The sequence below is a fragment of the Macrobrachium nipponense genome, chromosome 26 (genome assembly GCF_015104395.2).
Source record: "Macrobrachium nipponense isolate FS-2020 chromosome 26, ASM1510439v2, whole genome shotgun sequence".
Classification (NCBI taxonomy): Eukaryota; Metazoa; Arthropoda; class Malacostraca; order Decapoda; family Palaemonidae; genus Macrobrachium; species Macrobrachium nipponense.
In genome coordinates, this window is record NC_087215.1 from 18,661,881 (window position 1) to 18,687,648 (window position 25,768).

The window sequence follows — 25,768 nt, forward strand, 5'->3', positions numbered from 1 at the left end:
AGAGACCTATATAGTCCTAGAATTTTGGCACACGAATCAAAGTAAACTTTACTAGAATCTTACCTTCGCAAGCATGCTGATTCCAATCCTCCTCCACTTGGATCACCTGGGAATTGCCTTTACATTCATATTTAATGCTCATTATGATGCACCACATGGTCTTACGTCACTGATCTAGAAGTCTTTCAGCACATGGCTTATCTACAGTCTACGGTCTTCCTCTTAAAGTATGCGTAGTACTCCACAATGCAACGCTACACTTGTGGAACATAATTAATAATATATATATTATTATATAATAATTATTATATATATTATATCTATATAGTATTATATATTATATAATATATAATATATATAGATATATATTATATATACATAAGCAACTAGAATGAGTTCAAATCACAACGTAACACGGCCAGGTAAGTACCTCTTGATTACAAAAGCATCTGGCAACATATTGCCCAACGGCTCCTTGAATCTTCTTGTTGAGCAATTTAATGACAAATATAATTAGTCTTAGTTTTATTTTTCATTTTCTTGTGATTTTTTTTATTCACGAGAGTTAGTATTTTGCGCAAAAGATGAAATATTTTGCCTCAGGTGTTAAAAATGTTTATGTGAAATGTCACCGGAAACTATACCAAACTACAAATACAAATACGAAACGAACAATTTAATGACATAATTATTAGTCTTTATCTTTTTTTTATTATGTTTTGTGCATGAGAGTTAGTATTTTGAGCAAAAGATAAAATATTGTGCATTAGGTGTTATAATATAATATAATAAATTTTAATGATGTGTCAACCATTACCAAAAACTACCAACGATAAGTACTTCAACGTGCTACGCTCTTGAAATATTTTATGACATAATTAGTCTTTATATTTCTCTTTTCTACTATCTTCTGTTCATGAGAGTTTGTATTTTGAGCAAAAGATAAAATAGTGTGCACCAGGACAGGTATTAAATAAATATTATAATAGTGAGACCGTCACCTAAAACTACCAAACAACAAATGCAGACGTACACACTTGAACAATTTAATGACATAATTAGTCTTTATCTTTCTCTTTTCTATTATTTTTTGTGCATGAGAGTTAGTATTTCATCCCAAAAGATAGAATATTGTGCATCAGGTGTTATATATAAATATTAATATTGAGACAACCATCACCGAAAACTACCAAACAACAAATACGAAACCGATGCTCAACCAATCGCAACTCGCTGCGTTGTTTCTCCACCAATGAGAATTCACTTTACGTCTGTTTAGGTTCGTAAGGATCACTCTGGTTGCGATTTCAAGTTGTAGGTGTTGCGACGAACGGTGGAGTGTGGTAAGTTCTATTTTTTTAAAGGAAAAAGTATAATTGAAGTGCCCTTCACCATATACTCATATACTGTGGAAGGCTGTATGGGCCAGCTTAGGCCTAAGTTATCGTATGGAGAGGACGTAGGCCTATGTTAGTCTAGGCTATTTACGTGTAGCTTAGGGCTAAGCTTTATCACCTTAGATTTAACGGTTCTATACTATAAATTTTAAGTAGATAATTGTCATAACTAAAGTTCTGCTAGCTTTGCGGTGATCTAAGCACTACCTATAGGCCTACCTATTTTAAGTTAATATAGTAGGCCTACTTTGGCGCTTTCTTCCATGTCGCCAATTACTTAACCTAGGCCTAGGCTATTCACTTTCATCATACATCATATGCTAATGTTTTCGTGTGTTTATGGGTAGTAGCAGCCATTACAGAACAGTTGTGGATACTGTAACCTCTAGGCTAGGCTATATGTCACGCTGGGGCTCTGGTTTAAGGTTAGGCGCAGGATATAGGTATGACAGCCGTATACTGGTCGCGATAGATATTGGTACAGCTGTGAATTGTGCATGCGTCAATTTCAGACTTCCTGGTGCACAAATAACATAAGTGTGGTGGGGGTGCGTCAGATTCTGTCAGTGGTGCCGTATTGCGCTCTTGACTTTCCATAGGTACGGCAGTTAGCCGTATCCCTTCACCAGTTTGCTAATCTTGTAGCAGTTGCCGTACACCGTTGCTAAGAGCTATAGGTACGGCACTACAAAATCAGCGGCAGTACTAATAATAGTCGTACTGAATTGTTATGCTGAACATGTTCAATTCAAAATGTCAAAGTGAAGCACCGTACTGTCATCACCAAAACATTTTGACAGTAAATGAAAATATAAAAAATTTCAATAAATACCTAAACATACTTGGATTTTAACTATCATACATGAAAAATAAAACTAGTAAACTAGGTATTGTATCTGTTTACTTCAAATCTTCTTTGAATCTTCTCAGAACCGTGTAATAAAACATCAGATTTCGCCAAATACCTACTAACAGATGTTTTCAAGTTTCAACGAGCTGTAAAAGGCAATAGATGTCCAAAAAGGGTCAAACTTCCAGAAATTGTGTATCAGCCTTGAAAAGAGCTCCGAAGAGGAGATTCAAAGAAGATTTGAAGTACACAGAAATCTTGCTCTGCTGTGGTCATGGTGGTAAGGAAAACTAAAACTACCAAAGTCGATCCTCTGGTAAACGGCCTAATCAGTTGAATTAATCATCCAAATCAGGTCTAAATTAACAGCATGTTTCCCATATTGGACGCACTGCTGACTGCTGTACTACTTTAATAACTAGGCCTTAAATCTTTTTTTAATCTTTTAGGAGCTCTTTTTCAGGGCTGATTCAATCATTTGTGACCTATGGATATACAATTTCTGGAAGTTTGACTCTTCTTGTACGTCTATTGCCTTTTTCAGCTTGTTGAAACCTGAAAAAATCTTGTTTTTCGGCGAAAACTGATGTGTTATTTTACACGGTTCACGTTGCTCAGTCTCCATTTTCTTGCTGTCACCAATATGCCTAGGCGGTAAACAAGGTTTCGCGCATGCGCAGTTCACAGCCGTACCAATATCTATCACAGTCATGATATGGCTGCCGTACCAATATCCAGTTCGTTAAGGTTAAGTGAAGGGGCAAGGTTCGTTTAGGACATATCCTAGGCCAAGTTCTGCCCCACTTGGATCTTGTATTCGACCTGTCCTTACGCAGGTGGTGACCTGTGTAAATTGTGTGCGCAACTTCTAAATTTTTACTTTTTTCTGAACAAGGTTATTTCTCGGAAGACGCCAGCCACCTCGCACGTTATTTAGGGTAAATGACCGAGTGGCGACATAGCAGCCACCGACCACGGAATGTGGCCACCTTGCTGAAAAAGTACTTGAATTTGTTGCCATGAGCATTAGTCACAAGTTGTGGCCCATCTTGGCAGTACAGTGAGCACACAGACCTCTGCGTTCCTCTCGAAGCATATACCTAAGAGTGTTCTCCAAAATTACGAAGTAATGGCATAATTCTAGTACTTTTTCAGGAAGTGGCAGTGTTCCAAGAGAGGTGGCCACTATGTCATCGTTCAGTCATTTACAATATTTATATTTTTCTTGGGTAAAACATAAAACAAAATATTTCTCAGTACACAAGCTGCACAAATGCTTAATAATGGTTAAAATTAATCAGATTTACGACATAAGGTATGACGATACCGGTCCCCCTTCTATAGCTAATACAGCAAAATTGTAACCAGTAGCTAAACTTCCCAAGGCTACATTAGTATGGTATTTTTAGGTTCTTTTCATGCCCTACTATTATTTCTGAGCTGGTTTGGCACAAAAAACCCAAAATGGTTATCCTAAAATAGCTGGCTGGAGTCTTCCAAAAAATGACACTGAACAATAGGCTATGCCTTGTGGGTGCAAGCTGTTTGTCATAGTCTCTTCCTATCCCCCTTCCTGAGCGTACTCTACAGTTACGGAGGGCCTCGGTGGGAAGCTGGTTAGCTTTCCAAATCTACCCTTACGAGGATAGTTGATTATGGTTGGTTAGGTTTTCAAACCTACCCTTGCTAGGATAGTTGATAAACTGTACCAGCTAATCTTTGTAGAGCAATGGTTCCCAACCTGGGTGCGGCCTCCCCGTGCGACGGTCAGGAATTTATAGGTGAAAATGGAAAAATTCTCTTTAATTATATTCAGTATTCTCTTGACCCTAAATGGGCAGATTGGTCCTCAGGAGTAGTAATGACAGGTTTGTGGTGGTGGACGGATTGATCCTGTAGATAAACAATATTAAGCGCCATCGATTTGGTAAGAATTGGGCAGGAAAGAGGTGCCAATACTTCTATAGACCATAAATTCACTAATGGCAACTTTTACACTGGCTAAAACCATGAATCGGGCATTTCAGGACTTCAGTTCTGCTTGTAACTTCAGGGGGGGAATCTATTACGTCCCTGTCTCACATGATGTCTTTTTGTAAATTTGCTCGTAAATATGCCAAGGGGTTGCTGTTGGTTTTTGTTCTTGTCTTTTATAATAGTATGTCGGTTGTAAATGTAATTTTACTTGGAAAAGTGCAAAGAAATATTAGAAAAAACACTTAAGTAAAAAAAAAGGTACTGAATCTTTGTTCTCTGTAAATTTAAGTAAATATTTTTTAACAAATATGGTAAGAATTTGTTACTTATTTTATTTCTTGCCTGTTTTGCTATTGTGTGAGCAGTAATCATAATTTTACAAAATCAAATAAAATTATTTTTTAGAAAAGACACTTTATTTCTTATGTGTTTTGCTATTGTGTGAGCAGTAATCATAATTTTACAAAATCAAATAAAATTATTTATTAGAAAAAACACAAAGTTGGTAAAATTTAAGATTGTCTTGTAGAAGAGGCCCCACAAGGGGTTGTAAATAGTAATTTTCAACTTGTGGAAGGTAGGGAAAATTTTTTAGTATTTGTTTATTTTGCCATTTACATTTGCATATCTTCCTTTTTTTTTTTTTTTTTTTTTTTTTTTTTGTTGCTTACTTCAAAGTTTACCTGGCCTTAGGAGTTGCATATCGATATGTTTACCTGTCCAGTAATGGTTAACAAGAGTTAGGAAAAAAAAATCGGAAGTTTAAGAAAAAATGCAAACTTATTGCCTATAATGTTAGTTTTAGTCTTCTACTCTAGTTAGACTCATTGGGCTTACTATGCTTTGTAATTCTCTACCTCCCTCCCTATCCCTCAAAACCCCTTCTCCTTCCTCCCCACTTTTTTTTTTTTTCACCCTTAAATCTGGCCGGAATTTTACTTGTAGATGCAAGGGGCCCATGGAGGGAAGGACCAACTCTTAGAGGGGCCATGGTAATAAAAAGGGTAAGAACCAATGTTATACAGAATTATGCTTATGAAAGGCAGTTATCAGTCATACCAAATAATATGTAACTACTTTGAGGGGTTGTCTTTGTGTGAACCATTTAAAATTTTACGTATAGGTGTAAAGTGAAAAAATGTTGTTAATAATGTATGTATTGTTGATCATCTTGTTTTTCAGAATGAAGATTAGGGATGGAAGATCGCCCTCTTGCTCGCATTGGCCCAACCGGTGGTGGTGATGTTAGAGCATCCTGTAAGAAGTGCGGCTATCCAGGTCACCTAACTTACCAGTGTCGGAATTTTATAAAGGTAGATCCACTTTTTTTTTATGTACATACGCTTAGTCATTTTATTAAATGTATTGAAAAGATTTACATTAATTTTGTTTAATACTGTATAGCATTATAAGAAGTGGACATAGAGGATTTGGTACAGAATATCACTTACGAAAATTGATGCCATTATTGTAATTGGTGAATTAATTTTCAAGTAGCTTTTAAGGCTATTCTCTCTAGTGTTGAGAATCCTTTTCATGTTGATTGTTATTGTGTGTATGCCGTAATGGTTCACATTCCTTTTGGGAGGTAATGTAACGAACTGTCTTGGGAATGGATGTGTAAGGATTTTTTTTTTTTTTTTTCCTTCTTCTGGAAGCACTTATTTGAGCTACTACCTCCATTATCTTTGTATCATACACACACTTCTTGGTTGCATAGCTCTTAAAATTGAATTTGTAGTATAGTTTCATGCTACATTAAATGCGCATAGTTAAACATTAAATTTACTGAGGTAGAGATGCGTAACTCACTGTTTTAATTCTGGTAATATCTTCTGTGGAAAAACGGCAAGTACGTCCCCATAGGGGCTAGTGTCGTCTGTGCACCTCTCCAGTGCAATGTAGCCATTACTTACAGTACTTTGTACGCCCCTTTGGCCCCTAGCTGCGACCCCTTTCATTCCTTTGCTGTACCTCTGTTCATATTCTTTCTTCCATCTTACTTTTCTCAACTTCTAACAATTGTTTCATTGTATAACTGTAAGGTTTTCCTCCTGCTACATTTTGAAACCTCTTGCTCTTAAGTTTCCTTTTAGTGCTAAATGACCTCATAGGTACCAACACTTGGCCTTCAACCAAAATATTCTAATAAACAAAACAAAACCATTAATATATTTGGTATTTGTATATCTTTGTTACATATTCAAACTTTGATTGAAATGATACACAATGGTATCTCAAAGATTGTGGTTCGTGATGAAATGGGAGGTAAACTGAACAATATTTTGAAAGTGGGTACAAAAGGAATTATAGGTAAGGGAATTTCACCCACCTTGAAAGGCCAGGTGTCTGAAAATATATGGAATTTTATTGAACATTGTGTTTTACAGAAATTGCAGATTTCAGTAAGGCAAGTATTGTCCATATGAGAAATAACATGGTTCAGCCAAGACTAAAGTAATATGAAGTGTACACAATGTTTTTTGATAAGGAAGTTTTTATGTAGATTAATGTTTGATGTGTGTAAGGGGAGTGGGTGTTTGAGGTTTTGTTAGTAATTTAAATGTTTATGTACATAGCATTTCAGCTGTTGAGCAGTAGAATTATTATGTTCTTTTTTCACAGGTGTTTGGTGGCAATGAAACTAACATTGTTCTGTGATTGTTGGGGAATGGTTTAAATGCATGGGATTAGAGAATGAAGAAGTCTCATGACAAGGACAAAATTAATAAAAGTGTTAAGTTTTTGTTGCAATAGTTTAGTGTTGGTTATTACTTCTTTCTTTACCGTTAAAAGTTTTCCGAGTTATATATGTATGTATATACATGTAATTTATAGTATGTATGTAGCAAGAGAGAAGTTAAAAGCTACCAAAGAGTATTTAGTACTGGTGCAGTACTCATTATTTGGCAAAAATATTTTGCTTGCCTCCTCTGTTGTCTGATAGGTGTTTGCAGTGTAATAGAATGGAGACGTATTCATCTCACAACGAAGGTGATGTTCTCCCACAAGATACCAAGGATGAGATGATTGATGAATATCTTAACAGTGTTATTGTTGTGGGAAAAGAAGTAGCCATAAAAAGATACAGTTCAGATGAAAGCAAGATATGTAAAATTAGGGAGCTGGGTAATGAATTTGTGATTTTAGAATTCAGTGGAGATGAGACAGAAGGTGAGGAAAATCTGAAAATTTGCCCACAAGAATTTTTATCAACCAAAACTGTCAAATGTAGGGAAAGTCCACATTACCAGGACTCTGCTACTAACTCTTTGAAAGATGATTTGGCCCCCTTAATAAAGGCGGATAAGAATGAAACCTCATCTACTAAGTCTCCATCAAATCGTAGGCTCTTCAACTGTCTGGAATGTACAAAAGTGTTCATTAGTCAAGTGGGTTTTGATAGGCACTTGACGGACCACCACCTTGATGAATTTGATGGCCACATTAGTAATTGTGAGGCTTTTAATTGTTCTGAAAGCTGTGGAATAAGCCCCTCAAATGTAACAGGAAAAGTTAAGGAGATTGGGGAACAGAGAGTAACAACTGAAGTTTTGGGCACAAGATACAAAGATGAAGATTTGGTAAGTAGTAAAGGAAGTGAAATGATGCAAAGGGAAGAATTGCAAGGTGAAGAAAGCTACGATACAGGTACTACATGTGATGAAGAATTAGCAGTCAAAGATGAGGAGTTTCAGTTTAAGTGTAGTAGTTGCAAGAAGTCTTACAGAAATCGTCGTGGTCTTAATCGCCACCTCAGAGTTCATAAGGGTGAGAAACCCTATTTATGTTTGGTTTGCTGCAAGAGGTATTCGTATAAACATGATTTACACAATCATGTGAAAAGCCACACCGATTCTCCACTGGAAATTCATAAGTTGTCCGATTATGTGGATAAACCATTCAAGTGTGGTGTTTGTACAGAGCAATTTTCCTTTGAGTTTGACTTTGAAAGGCATTTAAGGGAGCATGAAAAAGGTATTGAGGGCAAAGTTAAAGCTTTGGATAAAGGAGTATTGGATAAAGGAGAATTGCAGGATAACCAAATCCCTACAGTAAGTAGTACATCAGTTGTTGAAGAAAGCGTGGATGATGATGTAAACCTCTCAGTAAGTGAAGCTAGTGTGGATATGGAGAGTACTGAGAATCTGTACTTGAAAAAGCTAAGGCCAAAAAAATTGAAGTCTCAAGATAAATTGAGCCACGGAAACTTTGATATATGCATTTACTGTAAACAAGAGTTTGCAAGCAGGGAAAGTTATGATGGGCACTTTACAAATCCACAAGGTGTTAAGCCTTATAGGTGTTGTGTATGCTTCAGGGGGTTTTCTTATAAACAGTGTTTACAGAAACATTTGGAAAATCATGTGTCTGGTGCAGGAGGTGCTAATGACACACTTAAGGCCACTAAGAGAAAACTTTCGAAGTGTAAATTTTGCAAGATAATCTTTGCATCAAATTTTGAGCTTCAGGACCACTTGCAGATTCATGGAAAGACTGTTGAAAAGAAAAAGAAAGTTCGGGAAAAGCATTTTGAGTGTGAAGTATGTGGGAGGGAGTTTGCTTTTGAAAGAGCTTTTCTGAAACATTGTCAAACTCACAGTATGGCACATTTGTACCGGTGTTTTGTATGTGAAAGAAAGTTTATGAACAAGAGGAAAATAAGCTTTCACATGAAAGGTCACAACAAAGGAGGACATGATGAAGCTGTACCAGACTGTGCAGAGGTAGGGCAAGGTGAATATATGAAGAATATAGAAATGTGTGGAAAACACCACAATGGTGATGTTAATAATTCAATGGAAAGCAATTTAGGTGGTGAAAATGTTCATGTTGCCACTGAAGTTCCAGAATGTTTTGGACACCCAAAGATGTGCAAATGTATTACATGTAATGGTGACCCAGTAAAAGAAAAAAGGGAACAGAGCACTTGGGAATTCTTAGAAGGCTGTGATGAATCTCGTGAGAGTAACAGTCGGCCATGTCATATGTATCGAAGACCCTGTGAGCATGAGCAGAGTGGTTCTAAAAGTTGTGTGTGTTTACAGTGTAAGAAAACTTTTCAGAATAGTGGAAAGTTAGACAGACATAAGCTGATTTGTTCCAAATTAATTTCTGTTAATTTAATCATTAACAGTCTACTGTAATGGGGGCTCAGCAGTGACTGCATACTTTTTTCCATGAAGGTATTTGCTCTTATTTAATTTTACAATGTTTAAATGAATTGTTAAGTTTTTAATGTTGTTTGAACCCAATATGTTGTTAAGATTAGTGCAATCAGGAATGATCTCTTGTAAAAGACAAATTGTCTTAGAAGTGTGTGTCATTGTTTTTGAACCAGACTACTAATTTAATGGTTTGGTTGGCACCGCATGGAGTTTGATTATTGAGTATTTTTGTTGATATTTTGGACAGGCTGACTTTAAATAAGGTTTTGAAGTTTTTTTCATGAAAAATACTGTAGTACGTACTTGTTTTCCAAGTAATAATAAAATGTTTCTATTTCTGAAATGTGGTGCAGTTTATTCTTTAAATAAAGTAACAAGAAATATGGTTTTTTAACCTAAAGGCATAATGTAGTACACTATTTCACTAGTCTAAAATGGAACTTGTTTTTTTATGAGTTTACTGCTAAGAAACTTTAAGGAAAAAAAGTGTGCCACTTAGCATGCACTTATTCTTAAACTAGTGTGCCTTGCGCCCTAGGTGTATTGTCACAGCATTTACTATAGTCATGCATTCCCTTAGGCTGCTTCTCCCTTGGGTGTCTAACTCGACTTTTAAACTGCTCGACGTTCGTGTCTTGCTGAAGAATAGATCCTATGAATAATCCCTTTGGATAATGAGTCGGAAATGCAATTCAGTATGTTACGACAACTCCGTCCATTGGGCACTTGTCAGATTGTGTAGATACAGAGTCCTGCATTGCTTCAACACTTGACTTACAACTATTCAGAGTTCAATTAAAAATACAACCTAGTGACTCAGAGTAAAGGGTATTGGACTTTCTTTCTTTCTTTCCTTTTTTTTTTTTTTTCAAATCACGATTCTGTGAGCAGCATCACCACAGCCTCCATACAGAAATGGCCTCGGAAATTTTCACTCTGTATGTATAGTAATTGTTATCCAGATTTACTGAAAATGTGTGCATTCAAAAGTGACTTGAGTTGCATTTGAATGATGCATCATAAGCAATCCAAATGGTTTACTGATGAGTTATGATCTATGCTTATCAAGAAAAAAATGTAATGCTGGTACAGCAGATAAATATAGACATTCATCTCGGTGATTGTTTGGCTGCAACCCTTTCAATTCCTTTTACTGTACCTCTGTTCACATCTTTTTCCATCTTGCTCTCCACCCTTTTCTAACAATTGATTCATAGTGGAACTTCAAGGTTTTTCTCCTGTTACACCTTTCAAACCTTTTTTTATTTTAGTGTCTTATTTCCTTTTAGTGCTGAATGATGTCATGGGTCCCTGCGCTCGGCCTTTGGCCTAAATTTTATATCCTATACTAAGACCAGTAAATGCCAGGTTGTAACAATGGTGAATCCTAAATAAAGCCATATAATGTGGCATTCTTCATTTCAAGAACTAGATGTATTCTAGTTTTCAAGATTGGTCACACATCTTCCAAAGATAGTTTATGAATGACCTACATGTTCTAATTCTTGGATTCTTATAGTTATATGCAAAAGGTTTTCTAATCATTGAATACTTGATCGCATGATTTGGTACTAAAAATTTCCTCATTCTTGAATACTTATAGTAGTTTGGTACTACAAATTTTCTAATTTTTTAATACTTATAGTGTGAAAGTAAAGATTTTGTACTTCTTAAATGCCTATAGTTCTATGCTAAAAATCTTAGCACTAGAGGCTAATGTTCTAATTGAAGAGTGTAGGAGGACCATCACTATGGTATTTGAGAGCAAACTTTTGGGTAACAATAGTTAAATGAGTGAGGAAGTTGTGGTGGTAAACTCCTCAGTAACTCGTTTAAATCTTTGCAGCAGTTATGGGAACTTACAAAGAAAGTAAGGGGAGATTTTTAACAGGAGGGGATAAAAAATTAGAAGATTCATGGCAAGGAGTTGGATATTTTATGATGAGAAAGTGGCAGAGATGTGGTTAAAAATGCTGATGAATAAACAGTTTTGAAAGCAGATGTAAATTGCATAAAATGAGTAGAGGGAGCTTTCTTTTAAGTTACCTGATGATGAATAATACTGACTTAATATTACTGTACTATACAAGACTCAGAATGAATGAGTTTCATGCCAGATTTACCAACTGTTTAAAAGATTAGCTGTACATGTACTGTATATCAGTAGGCAGCAATCTTTTCAAAGCCTGGTGAACCAGTGTTCTGTGGAATCTTAAATCCTAGTGAGATATGATATTTGAACAATTGGCTCTAAAACCAAGCACTTACAGCAATGATAAGAGGGAGTTGGATTTGTTTGACAGCAAGGAGGAAGAAAGGAATTGGGAATGGAGGTAGAGTAAAATATTGAAAAGGGGGTGCAGCTACGGGACAAAGGGAGGCTGCAAAAAACACTTAGTAATGCCTACTGTTGCAGCACATTAAGTGTACTGGGGTCACAGTGAGCGACCTTACGGGTTTAGTGCTAGCAGTGGGTATCCTGAATGCACTATATGCATTACTAAAGAGTTTGCAGCATCCCTTCAGCCCATTGCCGCACCTACTTTTTAGCCTTTTTACATCAGATCAATTCCCATCTTTCTCTCCAACAGCTCCTACTTCCTTTTTTCACAGATTTAGGCACTGAATGGCTCAAAGTGCCCCATTGCCTGGCCTTTAAATATAGCTTAATTTTTATAAATCAAATCACAATGAGAGGCAGTCATCAAACCACTGCAGTGCAATAAAATATTAACCATATTTTTTTTTTTAAGTGAAATTGAATTTTGTAATAGTACCCTGACTGATGTGCAGTGTGTTAGCAATTAGTGTTTCTGTATGACACTTTTCTTCAAATTGCAGAATTAATTTGTGTAATTTTCTTATATGGTGACAATTTATGAAAAGTTATGGAATTACGAGTCCACAAATGTGACTCACATTAAAATTATACAATACAGTATTATGAAATAGCAATAGTGTTTGTTTAGTTGTCTTGACTTCTAAGGCCCCGTCCACACGGGCGAGCTTTGCTCGACGAACTTTGTTCGATGTGACGTCGGAAGCGGAGAAACCGCGGCAAAGTTCTGAATTTTCTCGCTGTTTCAACGCTTCTGACGTCACATCGGACAATGTTCGTCGACCAAAGCTCGACTGTGTGGACGGGGCCTAAGAGAAACCATAGTTTCATTTTATTAAACAGGCTGCAACCTGTATTACAATGGGTTCCATTCCTACACAGCAACGTAAACCAAAAAATGGTGTAACCCAAGACATCATCGAAAATTGTAAGAAAACCTTACTTTTACCTGTTTGGATGTCCTGAAAATTACATAACCTGCATTTTGATTGAGCTTTTCGTAAAAAAAAAAAAAAAAAAAAAAAAAGAAAAAGAAAAAATACCATTCTGCCATTTTGAAGTTTATTCCTTCGTTGGACCGGCGATGTAAACACGGAACCCAGGAAATAATTTTTTATGAATATATTTGAAGAACGTCATAGCCGAGTCGGATGTAACCTGGGTATTGCCTTTATATAATGAATATAAGATGAAGCAGAGGGTCTTCTTTTGTAAAATAAAATATTAAAATGACGCAAATGCTTAGTTGAGACAAAATTAAAAACTTATAAGTTATGAAGAATCTACTGGTCAGTTGTTACAAAAACTGTAATTGTAATAGCCACAAAATCCTCAAATTCTTCACACTTATTGGATTCTCTTGTTACTATAAAGCCATCGATCCAAATGTAAGAAATATGAATTAATAGCAGGGTTTGAACCCCATACCCAGAGTATGTGAATGAGTTCATTTTGCTGACCTGCCCACGAGAAGAATGTTATAAATTAAGGCTTGAAATAAAAATTAAAATCTAGAAAGCATCTTAACCTTTTACAGGACTGAAGCTGATTTCTTGTATCTTACATGGTATCATACTTAGGCACATAAATCCTTGTATAATAAAGAGTAGTGCAACAGAGAAAATTTTCTCTGCCTCATATATTTTTGAGAGAAGGGTGATCCTAGATGATCACTTAACAAAATTTTATGGTCGGTTACTTTTGCTTCTAAGATTTTTTTTACCTGTAGTGTGTAAGAAGCCTTCAATATTACACCCTAGAAGAATTTTTGGCAAAATGCTAAGAATTCAACAACTTTTCTGTATTAATGCCATAATTTCACATTACATTACAATGTAACTTGAGGAAATTAGCATTTATTTTGGCTCTTATGATGTTATGAATTTTAATCTCTTGAATTATCCCAACAGGTTGATCCCCTGAAAGATGTAGTCTTAGATGTATCTTCAACCTCTTCAGAAGAGAGCGACCATGAAACTCCTTTGACCCAGCTGCGCACGCAAGAGCTACTTGCCAAGGTAAGGTTTATCACTCAAGTCTTTAGTTTTATTATAAGTGCAATGATGCATTCAAAAGGGACAAACAATTTGAACAACTTTATGGTGTGTTAATTTTATATTTATGTAAAAAAATAATGTAACACAGCTTTGATGAGTGAATATCATATTCAGAACAGTAGATGTACATCCTAATTAAGATTTGTATTTATCTTCATGACTTTTCAGACCTTTCATATAAACTAACTTTTTTTCTGCAAAATTCTATTATTCTAGATGAAAGAAGATAAAAGAATGAGGAAAGAAAGTAAAAAATTAAAAAAGGAGAAAAAGAAACTAAAGAAAGAGAAGAAGCACAGAAGTAAAAGTCATGACAGATCACGGTCTCGTTCACCAGTTGGGTTGAAAAAAAGTACAAAGCACAAAAGCAGTTCATCGTCTGATAGCCGTGACTCCAGACACAAGAAGAAGAAGAAGAAGAGCCATGACTAATTAGCTCCAGCTTTTGCGATTTTTTTACATAAAACTTTTTAGTAGGTGATGGCATTTATCAGTGGTAAATGCAAAAAATAAAAAACTATTTTTGTGAATTTTTCCACAGAATACTTGTCTGTAGAAAATTTAAAACACAATGATATGACTGAAAATGTACAGCATATTAGTATGCTTTGTCTCAAGACTACCTCTGAATTGGATAGTGTACCTTTATAAAGGGATTTGTAAAATCTTTAAGCTCTAACACTGGTAATTTGAAATTCACTGTAGATGACAACTCTGACATTATTTTTTATTTGAATGAAGTGTATGTGTGAAGAAAATGGAGATAAATGCTCATCCTTTTATAGTTGGTAAGTGAGAATTGGAATGGTAAATTTAGCAGGTGATTTTACACATACTGACATTGCTGTTTTATCTTATTTTATCTTAGGATTTCCTGTGAACAAATTTTAGACATTTAAAAGTTGACACTAAAACATTATTAGTTGTTATGTTTCTTTAGTTATTGTTGCTCTTATGAATATTGCTTATGTGACTGGCTGATTATTACATATCTCACAGATTCCAATTCACTCCAATGTATTTCTACAACAAAAAATGTGAAAGAAAAATATGAAACTTTTATCCATTTATTTATATAAAAAAGTGAGAAGATATTAAAAATATTACAGAATTCCAATTTGTTATCCTCACAGGAAACCTTTAATCTGTCTATTCTCTATGTTTTCTTCTGGTGCAATTTCATCTGAAGATGCTGATGGATCCTCTGTCCAAGGTCTCTTGCACTCTGGAAAAATGTGAAATTAAGTAAATTCAGTGTACTGGAAGGTGAACAGCTTCCAACTCGTATAAGTATGGGTTGCCAGATGCCACAGATTCCTTGCTTAACAATCTTTGATTGTTTTAAACCAGTTTCCAGCTGGTGCTAGAAGATTATCCTATTGTTAAGACCGCAGGTTTGTAAGCTATGAAAAATGCAAAATGATTACAAATTTACCATTTCTAGCTGCACTGATTCCCAAAAATAATGATAAAACTGGACTTTAAGAACACTTTTTAACAAATACATAACTTACATATGCAGTATCACTTGTAATGTAACCGATTACTTGAAAGATATTTCTGCAAAGATAATTTTCCATTGTTGCAGTTTAATCCTTGCTACTAGGGAAGGCCTGTATTTTGCCTTCAGAGGCAGCCCCTCTGACCAACTTGCAAAACAAATGAAAGTTAATTTCTCTTATAAACCCATCATTTTAATAATTATTTTAATAATAATAATATTCTACATAAAATTTATAAGCAGCCAGTACTAAATGGATACCACCTTTCAAAACAAGCTTTCACAAAGCAAGCAACATAAACTTAGGTCTAAAAAACATTAAATACTCACAAAAATAGTAATAAAATTAGAATTACTAAGGTAACTGTGTATGCTTTACCTAGTACTTTACAGCTTCTCTTTAAACCTATTTTATTATTAGACTAATATTATTCAGAAGACAAGCCCTATCCATATGGAACAAGCCCATGAAGGCCACTGACTTGGAATTAAAGCTTCCAGCGAATTATGGTGTTCATTAGAAAGAAGTAACAGAAGATAATGGAAAATACAGAAAAAAGATCAGTTAATAAAAAAAAAATTAATAAATACATAGGTAGATAAAACTAAAAATTACTAAAATACTAGGAGAATTTTTTTTGGGTAGCAATGCATTGTATCTTTGCTATAACTTTTGAAGCTCCAAATGCATGACATCCACAGGGAGACTGTTTTACAGTCCAATGAAGTGAGAAATAAAGGACCTCTGGAACAGAACAGAATAGAGCATATTTACTGGAAGTTGGTGCCGCTGTTCAGCAAATCTGGTTGCTCTCAGCAGGAAAAAGGATCAGAGATCAATTGTGAATGTGAAAGATCTCTGTTAAAATACAACTAAATATTGAAAAATTGACAACAGACTACCTGTCAATGGTCCAAGTCATAAGTGCTAATACGTATACATATTAGGAGACAGAAGCCTACCACCATTAACAACTATCTAAAAAAGATAAATCTCTGGTAGAAACATACATCCAAACTGCATACAGTATTCTAGTAAAAGAGGGACAAACGATGTAAAACAAGTTGCACTGATTTTATCATGATAAATAATACTTAACTTTTGTGTGGCATTTGCCGACAGTTTCATTAGAAGTTTCTCAAAAGTAAGATGCGAGTCAAAAGTTACACCACGAATAGTTAAAGCTTCAGACTTGCTTGCATCAACAATATTATTTCCCGGAAGATCATTTTACAATTTAACAGAACTTCTGTTTTGGTTTAAGAGCAATGGGCAATATTATGAGCAAACTAAAGCCCCTCTCCAGCCCAGACTGAAAAAACAAATTATGGTGGTGAAAGAAGACCTACCTTACAAAATATAGAAAGGTAGTCATGAAAAACAAATGGGAACTTGCAATGCTTGAAAGTTCTATAATCAATATCCCCTGGAATTTGACCACCTATGATAAGCGCGATAAGAGTGAAATGACTCGCTCACCAGAAAGTATATGAATCACTAGCACTTGCAAGAATGGAAATAACACTCACTGTACGTGGACAATAATAGTTTTACAATTGCTTCAAGTGAAGGGAGAAAGCTTTGTGAGGAAAGACTTAACAAAGCAAGCTTTTCATTTGCAAATCATCAATTACTGGGCATTTTAGAATGCATGCTTGGCAAAATGAGTACAGTAATATCATTGATGTGATATGTGCCATTGCAATGGCACTTGATACATTTAACATGGCAAATACACTTCACAATTTAAACAATGTAAATGAAGCGCATGTAACTGTAAGGTACTGCTAAAGCAGCTTACATTGCTATAAATAGAGAAATGAATAACACAAATGTAACTAACTCTGAACATGCTTGACTATGTAGCTGTCTAGCATGTAGCTCCTACTACATTTTAGTTTGATTTCTAGATAATGTGAAAGGGCATTCAAATATATTACATACAATCTTGATGGTATTAAAAGAGGGCAGAAAAAGTCATAATGACTTATCAAAAGGTAAAAGATAAGATAGGAGGTGAGCACTTGATATATCCAGTTAACATCCTATTCAAGCAAAGGTGTGAGTAGGTAGTTGTGATGCTCTTTTGGGCAAAATCAGTTATTTTGGCTAACAAATTTTATTGCGAGTGATAAAGCAGAAGTGCTATTTGAGGTTTTTCCAATGTATGAACAAAAAACCTTATGGGTTAGCTGTAAAACTCTCCATAACAATCCTGCGCAGTAAGATATTACAGTACAGAGGCAGAGCAAAATGGAGGTGTCATGACCACCAAATGCAAAATACTGTAACTGCAATTTCAGAAGGGGAAAGCCATTGGTTACTAATTCTCATACCTGAGAGTGCTTATGCAATTTTCACCTGTTGGAATTTCATTTTCTCAGTAAGTCAGTAATCAATACTACCCAGATGTTAAGTTGTATTACTAATGATTAACTGAAACTATGGCATTTAGGAATAGGCAAGTAATCTGGTATCTGCAAGAAGCTGATAAGATCCTAGCATCTGGTTTTAAAACTACCAGTTTTCAAGGCTTTTCTGGATTCACCAGTTTTCAAAGCTTTTCTGGATTCTTAACCCTTGCCATTATAGCATCTGTAAATTTTGGTCAAGACTGGAATGAACCACAAGTTTAGTTGCTTCAGATGGTTCAACAAAAGCTGAAAAAGACAGTAAAACACTTTAAAAGAAGCAACCATGGCTATTAGGTAGCCATGAAAGAGGGAAATACTGTTCATCAAAAACTTTGAAAGTTTGAAGACAATTGCAGATTATCTGTAAAAAATCTCTACTAAAAAGCATGGTTTCTGGTAGAAAGAAGTGAAACTACATATCGGCTGTTTGCAAGTATCTGCAGAGGGGCTAAGAATGAAATATGCTCTTACTAATTAAGAGCTGTTAAAGTAGTCACATTTTGCAAAACAGTACAAGAAAGAAATGAACCACAATACCACAAAATTATCAAGAAAGAATAAACTTATAATTAGCCTAATTAATACATTAAAGCCATAAATTGCATGGATTTATAAAGCTATACGGTCAAAATATGCATTTATTTTTACTAAAAACTGCAAAGAATATCTCTAAAGAAAAGTAAACTTTCATATCACTGACAAACCTTTATAGAAGATGACAAAGTTTTTGGAGTAAATGTACCACTCCCTAACAACTGTGTAGCAGTTATGTGTCCTTTTGGGGTTACACCTACAACAACAGATACTGGACCACAACATTCTTCCTCTGGAGTAGGGTCTATGACAGTTAAATTTTCTGTTATCTGTAACAAGAGATCAAACAGAACACATTAATTATACAAAAATTAAATTATCATTTATAAAACAATCTGGAATCGCTATTATAAATACTATAAAATTTATTCTACATTAACCAACAACATATAGCAATTCATAAACGAGGAACTCATAAAGTTTTGTCATTTTGGAAAAAAAGAACCGATACTATTCTCTCTCGTAATTATTTTTGCCAATGTAGTGAGCTCCAATGTTACCATTTTGACTAGTTGGAGAGCCAGAAAGTTGGTTATAGGAGTCTGAAACTTTTTGAAAGATCTCTTGATATTCCTTACAATTATACCATCCGAGATATGATCATCTGAGGTGGCAAAAGTATTTTACAAAGCAAGTGTAACAAGGGAGGGTCCCAGGAGCTTTATTAAGCAGATATTCTAGTGTAAACAGCAGAATCAGAGGTCTTAGTGGTATGTAAAGATAGAAGAATGGAATAAAGAGGAGAGAGCTGAAAAATCCGTGAAAGCAAACCCTACCTTTTGGAAAGGAACCAAAGGACAAAGTTCAGCCAGAAAAGTGATTTAGCCATGTAAGTTCTGAGTGAGGGATTTAAGGGTTAAGGGTGAATGTAATACAATAGTTCACAGAATACCTATAACAAGTGCTATCCAAAAGGATGCTCCAGTTTATAAAATGTAAACATAGTAAATGTTTTGAAATCTGAAATGTAAAGATTAAACAGAGTAGCAACAATAGGAAGAGGACCCTGCTGTGGTGGACTTTACCACTTGATATCACTCTGTAATTGTGATAAAATACAAGGAAATGCTGCATAATAGTACATGTAAAATGAGATACAAAAGATTTCTCTTTTCAATATATAATGTACTTACCTCTCCATTATGTAAGTCAGCAAAGGTAAAAAAGATAGCAGAATTTAAAGGTTGTCTCTGTTTTCTTTAAGTATTAGCCTAACCTTCTACTTCCCCCCAACCCTCCACCAGGAACAAACACCAAATGGCAGGCAGTGTCCTTCTCATGTACTTTAAATGAGGGAAGATGAGAGGGTCATTATGGTACATAATGGAGAGGTAATTAGTATTAAATTTAAGACTGACATTTTTGCGATGAAATTTAACTCTCCATTATATAGCTGATTCCCATATTAATGCAGAAGTGGGCAAAGTAAAATCAGCCCTACCTCTGAAAGCCAGCCCTTACCATACAGTATAATTAAATAGTGTTTACCCAACAGAGTTTGCTTAAGGATATAAAAAAAAATCCATAAGCTGCTCCTGCTGCCATTAAGGATCACAAATCAGGTTGAGAACCTCCTTTCAAGATGCTTCAGGCCTCATGGAGGATGCCACCTTAAACTGTATGTAGTAAGATGTGGAAGGATATACAACAAACTACAGAGTACCCACAGATATGAAGGTACCTTCCCATGAATGCACCGTGTACCTCCAAGCTTCCCATAACTCAACCAAGCAAACTATAATACTATTTTGACTTAGGATACTACTTCCCTTTATAAATTAGGGGCCCTACCATAGACAGCAGGCAGTTCAAACAAAGTTTGAAATGCCTAACCAAGGCTTTCTCCCTACATGATACAGCATCTAGCTGATTTAATAATGAAACTTCTCCTTATACAAGGTTATTAACCCCTTATGAGAAGAAATCGTGATATTCTCAATCACCTGAAAATGTACAAGGATTGAACAGGTCAGTAGAGGTACTAATCCAGGTTGTATGGAGTGGCTCAAGCTGTTTTCTCTATTTGAGAAAGTATCTGGTCTAAGTAACTCAGATAAATAATGTGATAACTTTTGCCTGCAATGTGTTAAGAAGTGAAAAAAAAATGGACATAGAAGCAGGTTAAACATCAGAAATATGTGCCGATGCAATGCTAGTCTACGTATAATTCTAATAAAGCAGGATCTGCAACAGCAACCCAGTTTAACTCCTGTTAGGGCGCAAGCTTACTATAAAAAACCTGAAGGCCATGTGCTACTGCTACAGACTGGGTCAAAGCTACATGGGTGAGCAAAGTCTGTCTGTCTCTCTCTCTCACTCTTACCAGCAAAATCACACTTAACTGAATCATGCTTTCGTTGCTTTGTTAACCTGTCAATCTCCCTCCTCTTACAAAATTAACAGTCAAGCATATCACTTTCATTTCAGGTCTTGCAAATGTCTCTCTGTTTACAAAAACCCAGTCAACACTCCTATGCTGAGTGCAGGAGTTATGTTGACAAACTGAAAGTGAATATATCCTATTATGGCAGCCACTTACCTGCAAACTCACCAGCCATTACTAAGATTCATCATAATCCAAAACCAAAGAAAGTCTAAGACAAACTGTAAAACAGCAACAGAAAACCAGAGAGTAATTTCATTATCCAGATGCATCATTGTAATCATGGACAGAAGGCTACTGCCTGCTAGCTGGTTGATGGTGGAGGAAGCAAATGGATATAGGACAATGCTTACAGAAAATAGGGAGAACATTTAAGCTTTGCTATCTGCCGTGCCTTTGCTGGCAAGGAAGGTAAAGCTATATGTATACAGGAGAGGTAAATTTCATTCAAAAAAAATCAAAATTAGAGAAACTTTTAAGATCCATATAAATGGCATCATGCATGCAATATTTTACATATCTGCTTACCCTCAAATGTGTGATAAGGACTGGAGCATTGGAGACATCAACCCTGTCTACATCATGGGGATTATCTGACAGAGCAAATTCTAGTTCACCTCCATCTTCACCTACCACATGTATTCTAGGTAACTCTGTTGCCCAAAGAGCAGCTTTGACACCTACGCTAACCGTATCAAATAAATTCCCACCACACTCTAGGATCTGAAATGATAAAACTTATTTTAAATTTATATATCCAATATCCAATTTAGAAAAATACTAGTATATTAAAATGTTATAACGAGATTTTTGTGTTTATTGAAAACTTGGCATAAAATATAAACCAAAAGCACAACTGCCCAGTCTCTCACCTACCTGGCACTCGCCCCCGTAAAAAAAAAAAGTGGTCCATCTACAGCCTATAATTCTGTATATATACTGCTTTTAAATTTTGCCAAAATACCTCCAGATCTGTTCTAGTGTACCTGGGTCTGATTTCTGTCAGCTGAACATTATAAATATTGTGTACCCTTTATCAATAAAAAACAAACATTTAGCCAAAACTACTGAAACTTGAGTAGTCTGTATTTTGTAATGCTTAATTCTATAAGGATAAAGTTGTTATGATTACTCCACAATTTTAGAGGTATCCTCCTGCTATTAATATTTGAATTTTTCTGTGGACTAACTTTTAACAGCTTTGACAATTTGCTAGATGGGGCTATGAAAAGGCAGCACAACACGACCAAGATGGAGGAACTAAAGTTCCATAAAACACTTTATCTGCAACCAATCCCCAACCTAACATAAAAGAAAAATCACTCTCTATTTCTCAAGAAGTTCCTTCCCCAAAAGGGAGATCTCACACAAGTGACCACCACTCATTTCAGTCAGCGATTTGGTACTTGGTTTGTGTCCTGATTTACATGCTATTAAGAGAGTATTTATAATAAAATTAAGAAATGTGTAATTTGTAATGCACAAATTACTTACCTCTATATCAACATAAAGTGCTTTTACATATTTGCCTTCAACCACACATAGTTTCCTTGTGTCTAATGTGTGTGGGGAGGAATAAACTCTTTCTAGCATTGAACTAAGACTTGTCGCTAGATCCTCACCACCACGTCCCTCAAACTCTGGTGCAGCATTAGCAGAACTGAAGCAAAGAAATGAAATGCTTAGTACAAAAAATATCACCATTCACACAACATAGTAAATAAACTAAAATTCAAAGAAATAAAAATTTTCCTACATTCTTTACTCCACATCAAGTAAACAAATTGTAATTCATTAAGATAAATGAAATTCATAAAAAATAATTTCCAAGGAGGGTATTATACCTCACATTTCATAAGTATTGTAATGCCAAACATATTTCATATTCCTTACCAATTTACAAAAAAGTAGAGATGCCCATTCTTTGGTCGGTCAGGAGCTGGTGGTTCCATTTCCATTTTAACTGTAACCAATACATCAGTGCGATCGAGTCTAACTCTGGCAGAACCATTTGCTGTAGATACAATGCCTGTCTCCAATTCCAGCTGTCTATAATCAAGCCGCTCTCTGCCATCAACACGAATTCCAAGCTGTGAGAATAAACTGTATTTGAAATATGGTACAAGTGTCCAAGATATGCTGGAAACATTTTGCAAAAAACACATAAAACCAAATTTTGACTAAACATATGGCTTTAAATATTCAAAGTGCATAAAAAAAACAATATCTATCTTCAAGCCCCTTTAATGTTCACCAAAAACTGTGAAGACCTCCTAGCTTTGAAATACGTATAGGTAGGGCAAGGAGTCCAATGGAGACACGCGATCCAGTGAGTCGCATTTTTTTGTAACGATAATTTTGAAACTGAGAATCCTAGAAATATGTTCTATGTTGGAAAATAAAGCCCAGAACATGTTCTATTTACACTGAAATTATGAAAATTATATAGCCATAACTTTTTGGTTGATGAACAAAATTGCACCATTTTACCTTTTTTTTTTTCATATTTTTCTTAGCTATACTTAAGGATGTTATTTTTTATGCTCGTTTTGAAAGCATCATGGAAGTAAGTTAGCACTGAGTATGGTTAGAATTCCATTAACCTCTGTTGAATCAAAAATTATGCCATTATTTTGTAATTTTGTAGACAACCCTTACTTCGAGAGGACTGTAGTTTATGTTTAATAGAAAATTATGCTATTACTTTGTAATTTTGGAGACAACGCTTACTTCGAGAGGAGTGTATGTAGCTTAGAGGTCTTGGTGTGCTGCCTGGATGGGCCACAACTCTTGACTGATTCTCATGGGAGCCATGGCAGAGAATTCAAGTACATTTTCGGGAAGGTAGCCACATTTCAGGAGAGGTGGCCGCTATGTCACCGCCCTGTCATTTACCCAATATCTTATTTTGTTGACTGATTGATTGAGTATGAAATTTAGGTCTTGAGGCCCAAGCGCCGGAATCCAGCAGGATTATTCAGCGTCCCCTCATTTTGTTGATGAAACTTTATCTTCTGAATGGTATGCTTAAAAATAGAGTGAGTGAATATCCGCAGACCGCCGATTTTCTTGTTAATGTGCGCTGTCAGTAAGAACGTGGCGGAAAGGCGCTTCGCGCCTTATCCGCATATTTATATATTCTTGGTAAGCTCATTTGTTCTGGCAAGAGGTATTGTTTCGCTGCACGCACTAGCCTCAGGGTTACCATCAACTGGGTGCTTAGATAGGAGCTGTAACTGCGTACCACGGATAGTATAGGCTACAAACTACCCAAAACTATAGCCTAATTGTATTGTTGTTTCACCAATTAATTATCGAGTGAAAAAGGTGGTTTATCTTTGAATTGCCATTACTAGCTAGGTAGGCTAAATGATTACGTAGGTAGTCTCTAAGATATACCTAGGTACTACCTAGTACTTAAAACATGGGATGATTTTTCGGCTAGCACATGAGAAAGACAAGGGAAAGGGACAAAGGGGAAGGTGTAATCGAACAGAAAAATGGTTTATAATAAAAGCTAAGAACTAGGTACTAGGTACCTACTACTAGGTAGATAGGTAAATTCCCCAAGAGTAGGTAGCTAGCCTATACCTAGCTACCTATAGGTAGTAGGTTACACTAGCGAGCAAAATTGTAAGCTAAAATGCCATACCTTGACACCATCCACTATATATCTTTTCTCAGCATCGCTTAAGTTTAGATCTGTCATTTTGCTATCAACGGTTTACACTATAAAAGGCTATCAATCAAGTTTAGTTGTGCTCTTCGTCTTTACAGAGACTTATGTCAACAGGACACATTCACAGACAGCGTGTTATTTACATCGCTTAGTACACTAAACTTAACATATCTTCTGCTTCTTCGTAATCTACCTAGGAATTTAAGTGCACTATAGGAAAAAGGAAAAAATCCATAAAGTATTGTCCTATCTATAACATTTGTTATCATTATTGTTTATTTTATTCCTCTATACTACATCAAAGGCGTTTGCTCATTAAAACAGAGGATTAAACGACAATAAAAGCACCCAACTACTGCTCTCCTATATAGGTAGCAAGCAATAACATATAAGCCCTCTTGTAAGAACTTCCTCATTCAGACATACAATGTTGATATCTTTACCGAAGGTTGGGGGTTGGGGAGGGATAATCAGTATCAGGATTGGCTCTATCCATACCTCTTTCTGTTCTATTCGACAGCATTCTCCTGTTGGTCACTGCTTGAACTGCTACTTCCCTTCGTCGACGCCATTTCCTTGTCCTCCCAAAACTCCAGCCGTTATATGGTGCTCCCTATCCTGTTTTCAAATCTTTCACCAAAATCCTACATCTTTTTTTCAAGTTTTCGTTTCAAAAGTTGGGCTAACTGCGCACACCTGAAGTTAGAACTCTCGGTTTTAAACTTACCATCTGGTATTGTTACTGGCTAAAGTGTTCTCTTCACAACTACAATTTTCTTGTTGTGATGTTCATCAGTTTCTACGACTTTGATTTTTCCTTCGCTGACCTTAGTTCTTTGCAATCTTCTCACAGTAAATGGTTTCACCTCACCCACGGTAAAACTGGGGCTACTGATGTTTTTCTTTTTTCTGTTATAGCAAGACTGAACAAATTATTTTTCAGTCAATACATGCTCCCGATTGTCATAATTATTCATGAAATTTTTCCCCTCTGAAATTTTCTGACTAGTGTCTCTTAGATCTGTGACTTCTGTCTTTTGGTTTGAAAGATGCCGAAATACAAACCTTTCTCCGTGAAATATCCTTGGCGGCGGGGGCGGAGACGTCGGTCACCCATAGTAACACCCAGTTTTAAATAAAGTCGACTTTCCGTACTGGGGGTGGACCATGATCAAAGATAACTTACCTGTTAATAGATGTTTCCTTTACTAGTTACGTCGTTTCTTGTTATCCTTTTCGGCTGCTGTCCCTTAGAGCCTATAAGTGTATCCTTCGCTCAAATCAGGTGCCAAGCAACACTTGTCAGCCGCTACTTTTCCCATTTACTCTTGGTAAATCAGTCAACCTGCCATTGGATGGTACAGGGACTACTTCTATCCATTTTTGCCAGGCTTTCGAGTATTCTACTA

The 25,768-nt window shown here is 35.7% G+C and overlaps 2 protein-coding genes across 6 annotated transcripts; one reads left to right on the top strand and one right to left on the bottom strand.

The window, feature by feature from the left end:
• Positions 1-398: 398 nt before the first annotated feature.
• LOC135200018 (protein SREK1IP1-like) lies at positions 399-14,898 on the top strand. Of its 4 annotated transcripts, XM_064228232.1 has the most exons (5): positions 1,282-1,343; positions 5,170-5,228; positions 5,407-5,537; positions 13,641-13,748; positions 14,004-14,898. In XM_064228232.1, the coding sequence occupies exons 3-5, from the start codon at positions 5,421-5,423 to the stop codon at positions 14,217-14,219; spliced, it is 441 nt and encodes a 146-aa protein (XP_064084302.1). In that variant the 5' UTR covers positions 1,282-1,343; positions 5,170-5,228; positions 5,407-5,420; the 3' UTR covers positions 14,220-14,898. The 4 variants fall into 4 exon arrangements, with proteins under 4 accessions (XP_064084303.1, XP_064084301.1, XP_064084302.1 ...); XM_064228233.1 differs by lacking the exons at positions 1,282-1,343; positions 5,170-5,228 and adding an exon at positions 399-422; XM_064228231.1 differs by lacking the exon at positions 5,170-5,228 and having other exon boundaries at positions 1,186-1,343.
• On the bottom strand, positions 14,842-25,106 carry LOC135200019 (exosome complex exonuclease RRP42-like). Of its 2 annotated transcripts, none has more exons than XM_064228235.1 (6): positions 25,087-25,106; positions 22,574-22,770; positions 22,175-22,340; positions 21,209-21,403; positions 18,408-18,566; positions 14,842-15,012 (listed from the first exon to the last, which is right to left on the bottom strand). In XM_064228235.1, exons 1-6 carry the CDS (start codon positions 25,087-25,089, stop codon positions 14,944-14,946), a joined length of 789 nt encoding a protein of 262 aa, XP_064084305.1. In that variant the 5' UTR covers positions 25,090-25,106; the 3' UTR covers positions 14,842-14,943. The 2 variants fall into 2 exon arrangements, with proteins under 2 accessions (XP_064084305.1, XP_064084304.1); XM_064228234.1 differs by lacking the exon at positions 25,087-25,106 and adding an exon at positions 24,333-24,517.
• Between the last annotated feature and the right edge of the window lie 662 nt (positions 25,107-25,768).

Excerpts from the sequence above, each read along its gene's own strand:
- LOC135200018 (XM_064228230.1), top strand. The coding sequence starts at position 7,191 with ATGGAGACGTATTCATCTCACAACGAAGGTGATGTTCTCCCACAAGAT.
- LOC135200019 (XM_064228234.1), bottom strand. The coding sequence starts at position 24,389 with ATGACAGATCTAAACTTAAGCGATGCTGAGAAAAGATATATAGTGGAT. Across the intron at positions 22,341-22,573 it reads CTCTACTTTTTTGTAAATTG|TTCTGCTAATGCTGCACCAG; the intron begins GTAAGGAATATG and ends TCTTTGCTTCAG. Across the intron at positions 15,013-18,407 it reads CTTTGTCATCTTCTATAAAG|AGTGCAAGAGACCTTGGACA; the intron begins GTTTGTCAGTGA and ends ACATTTTTCCAG.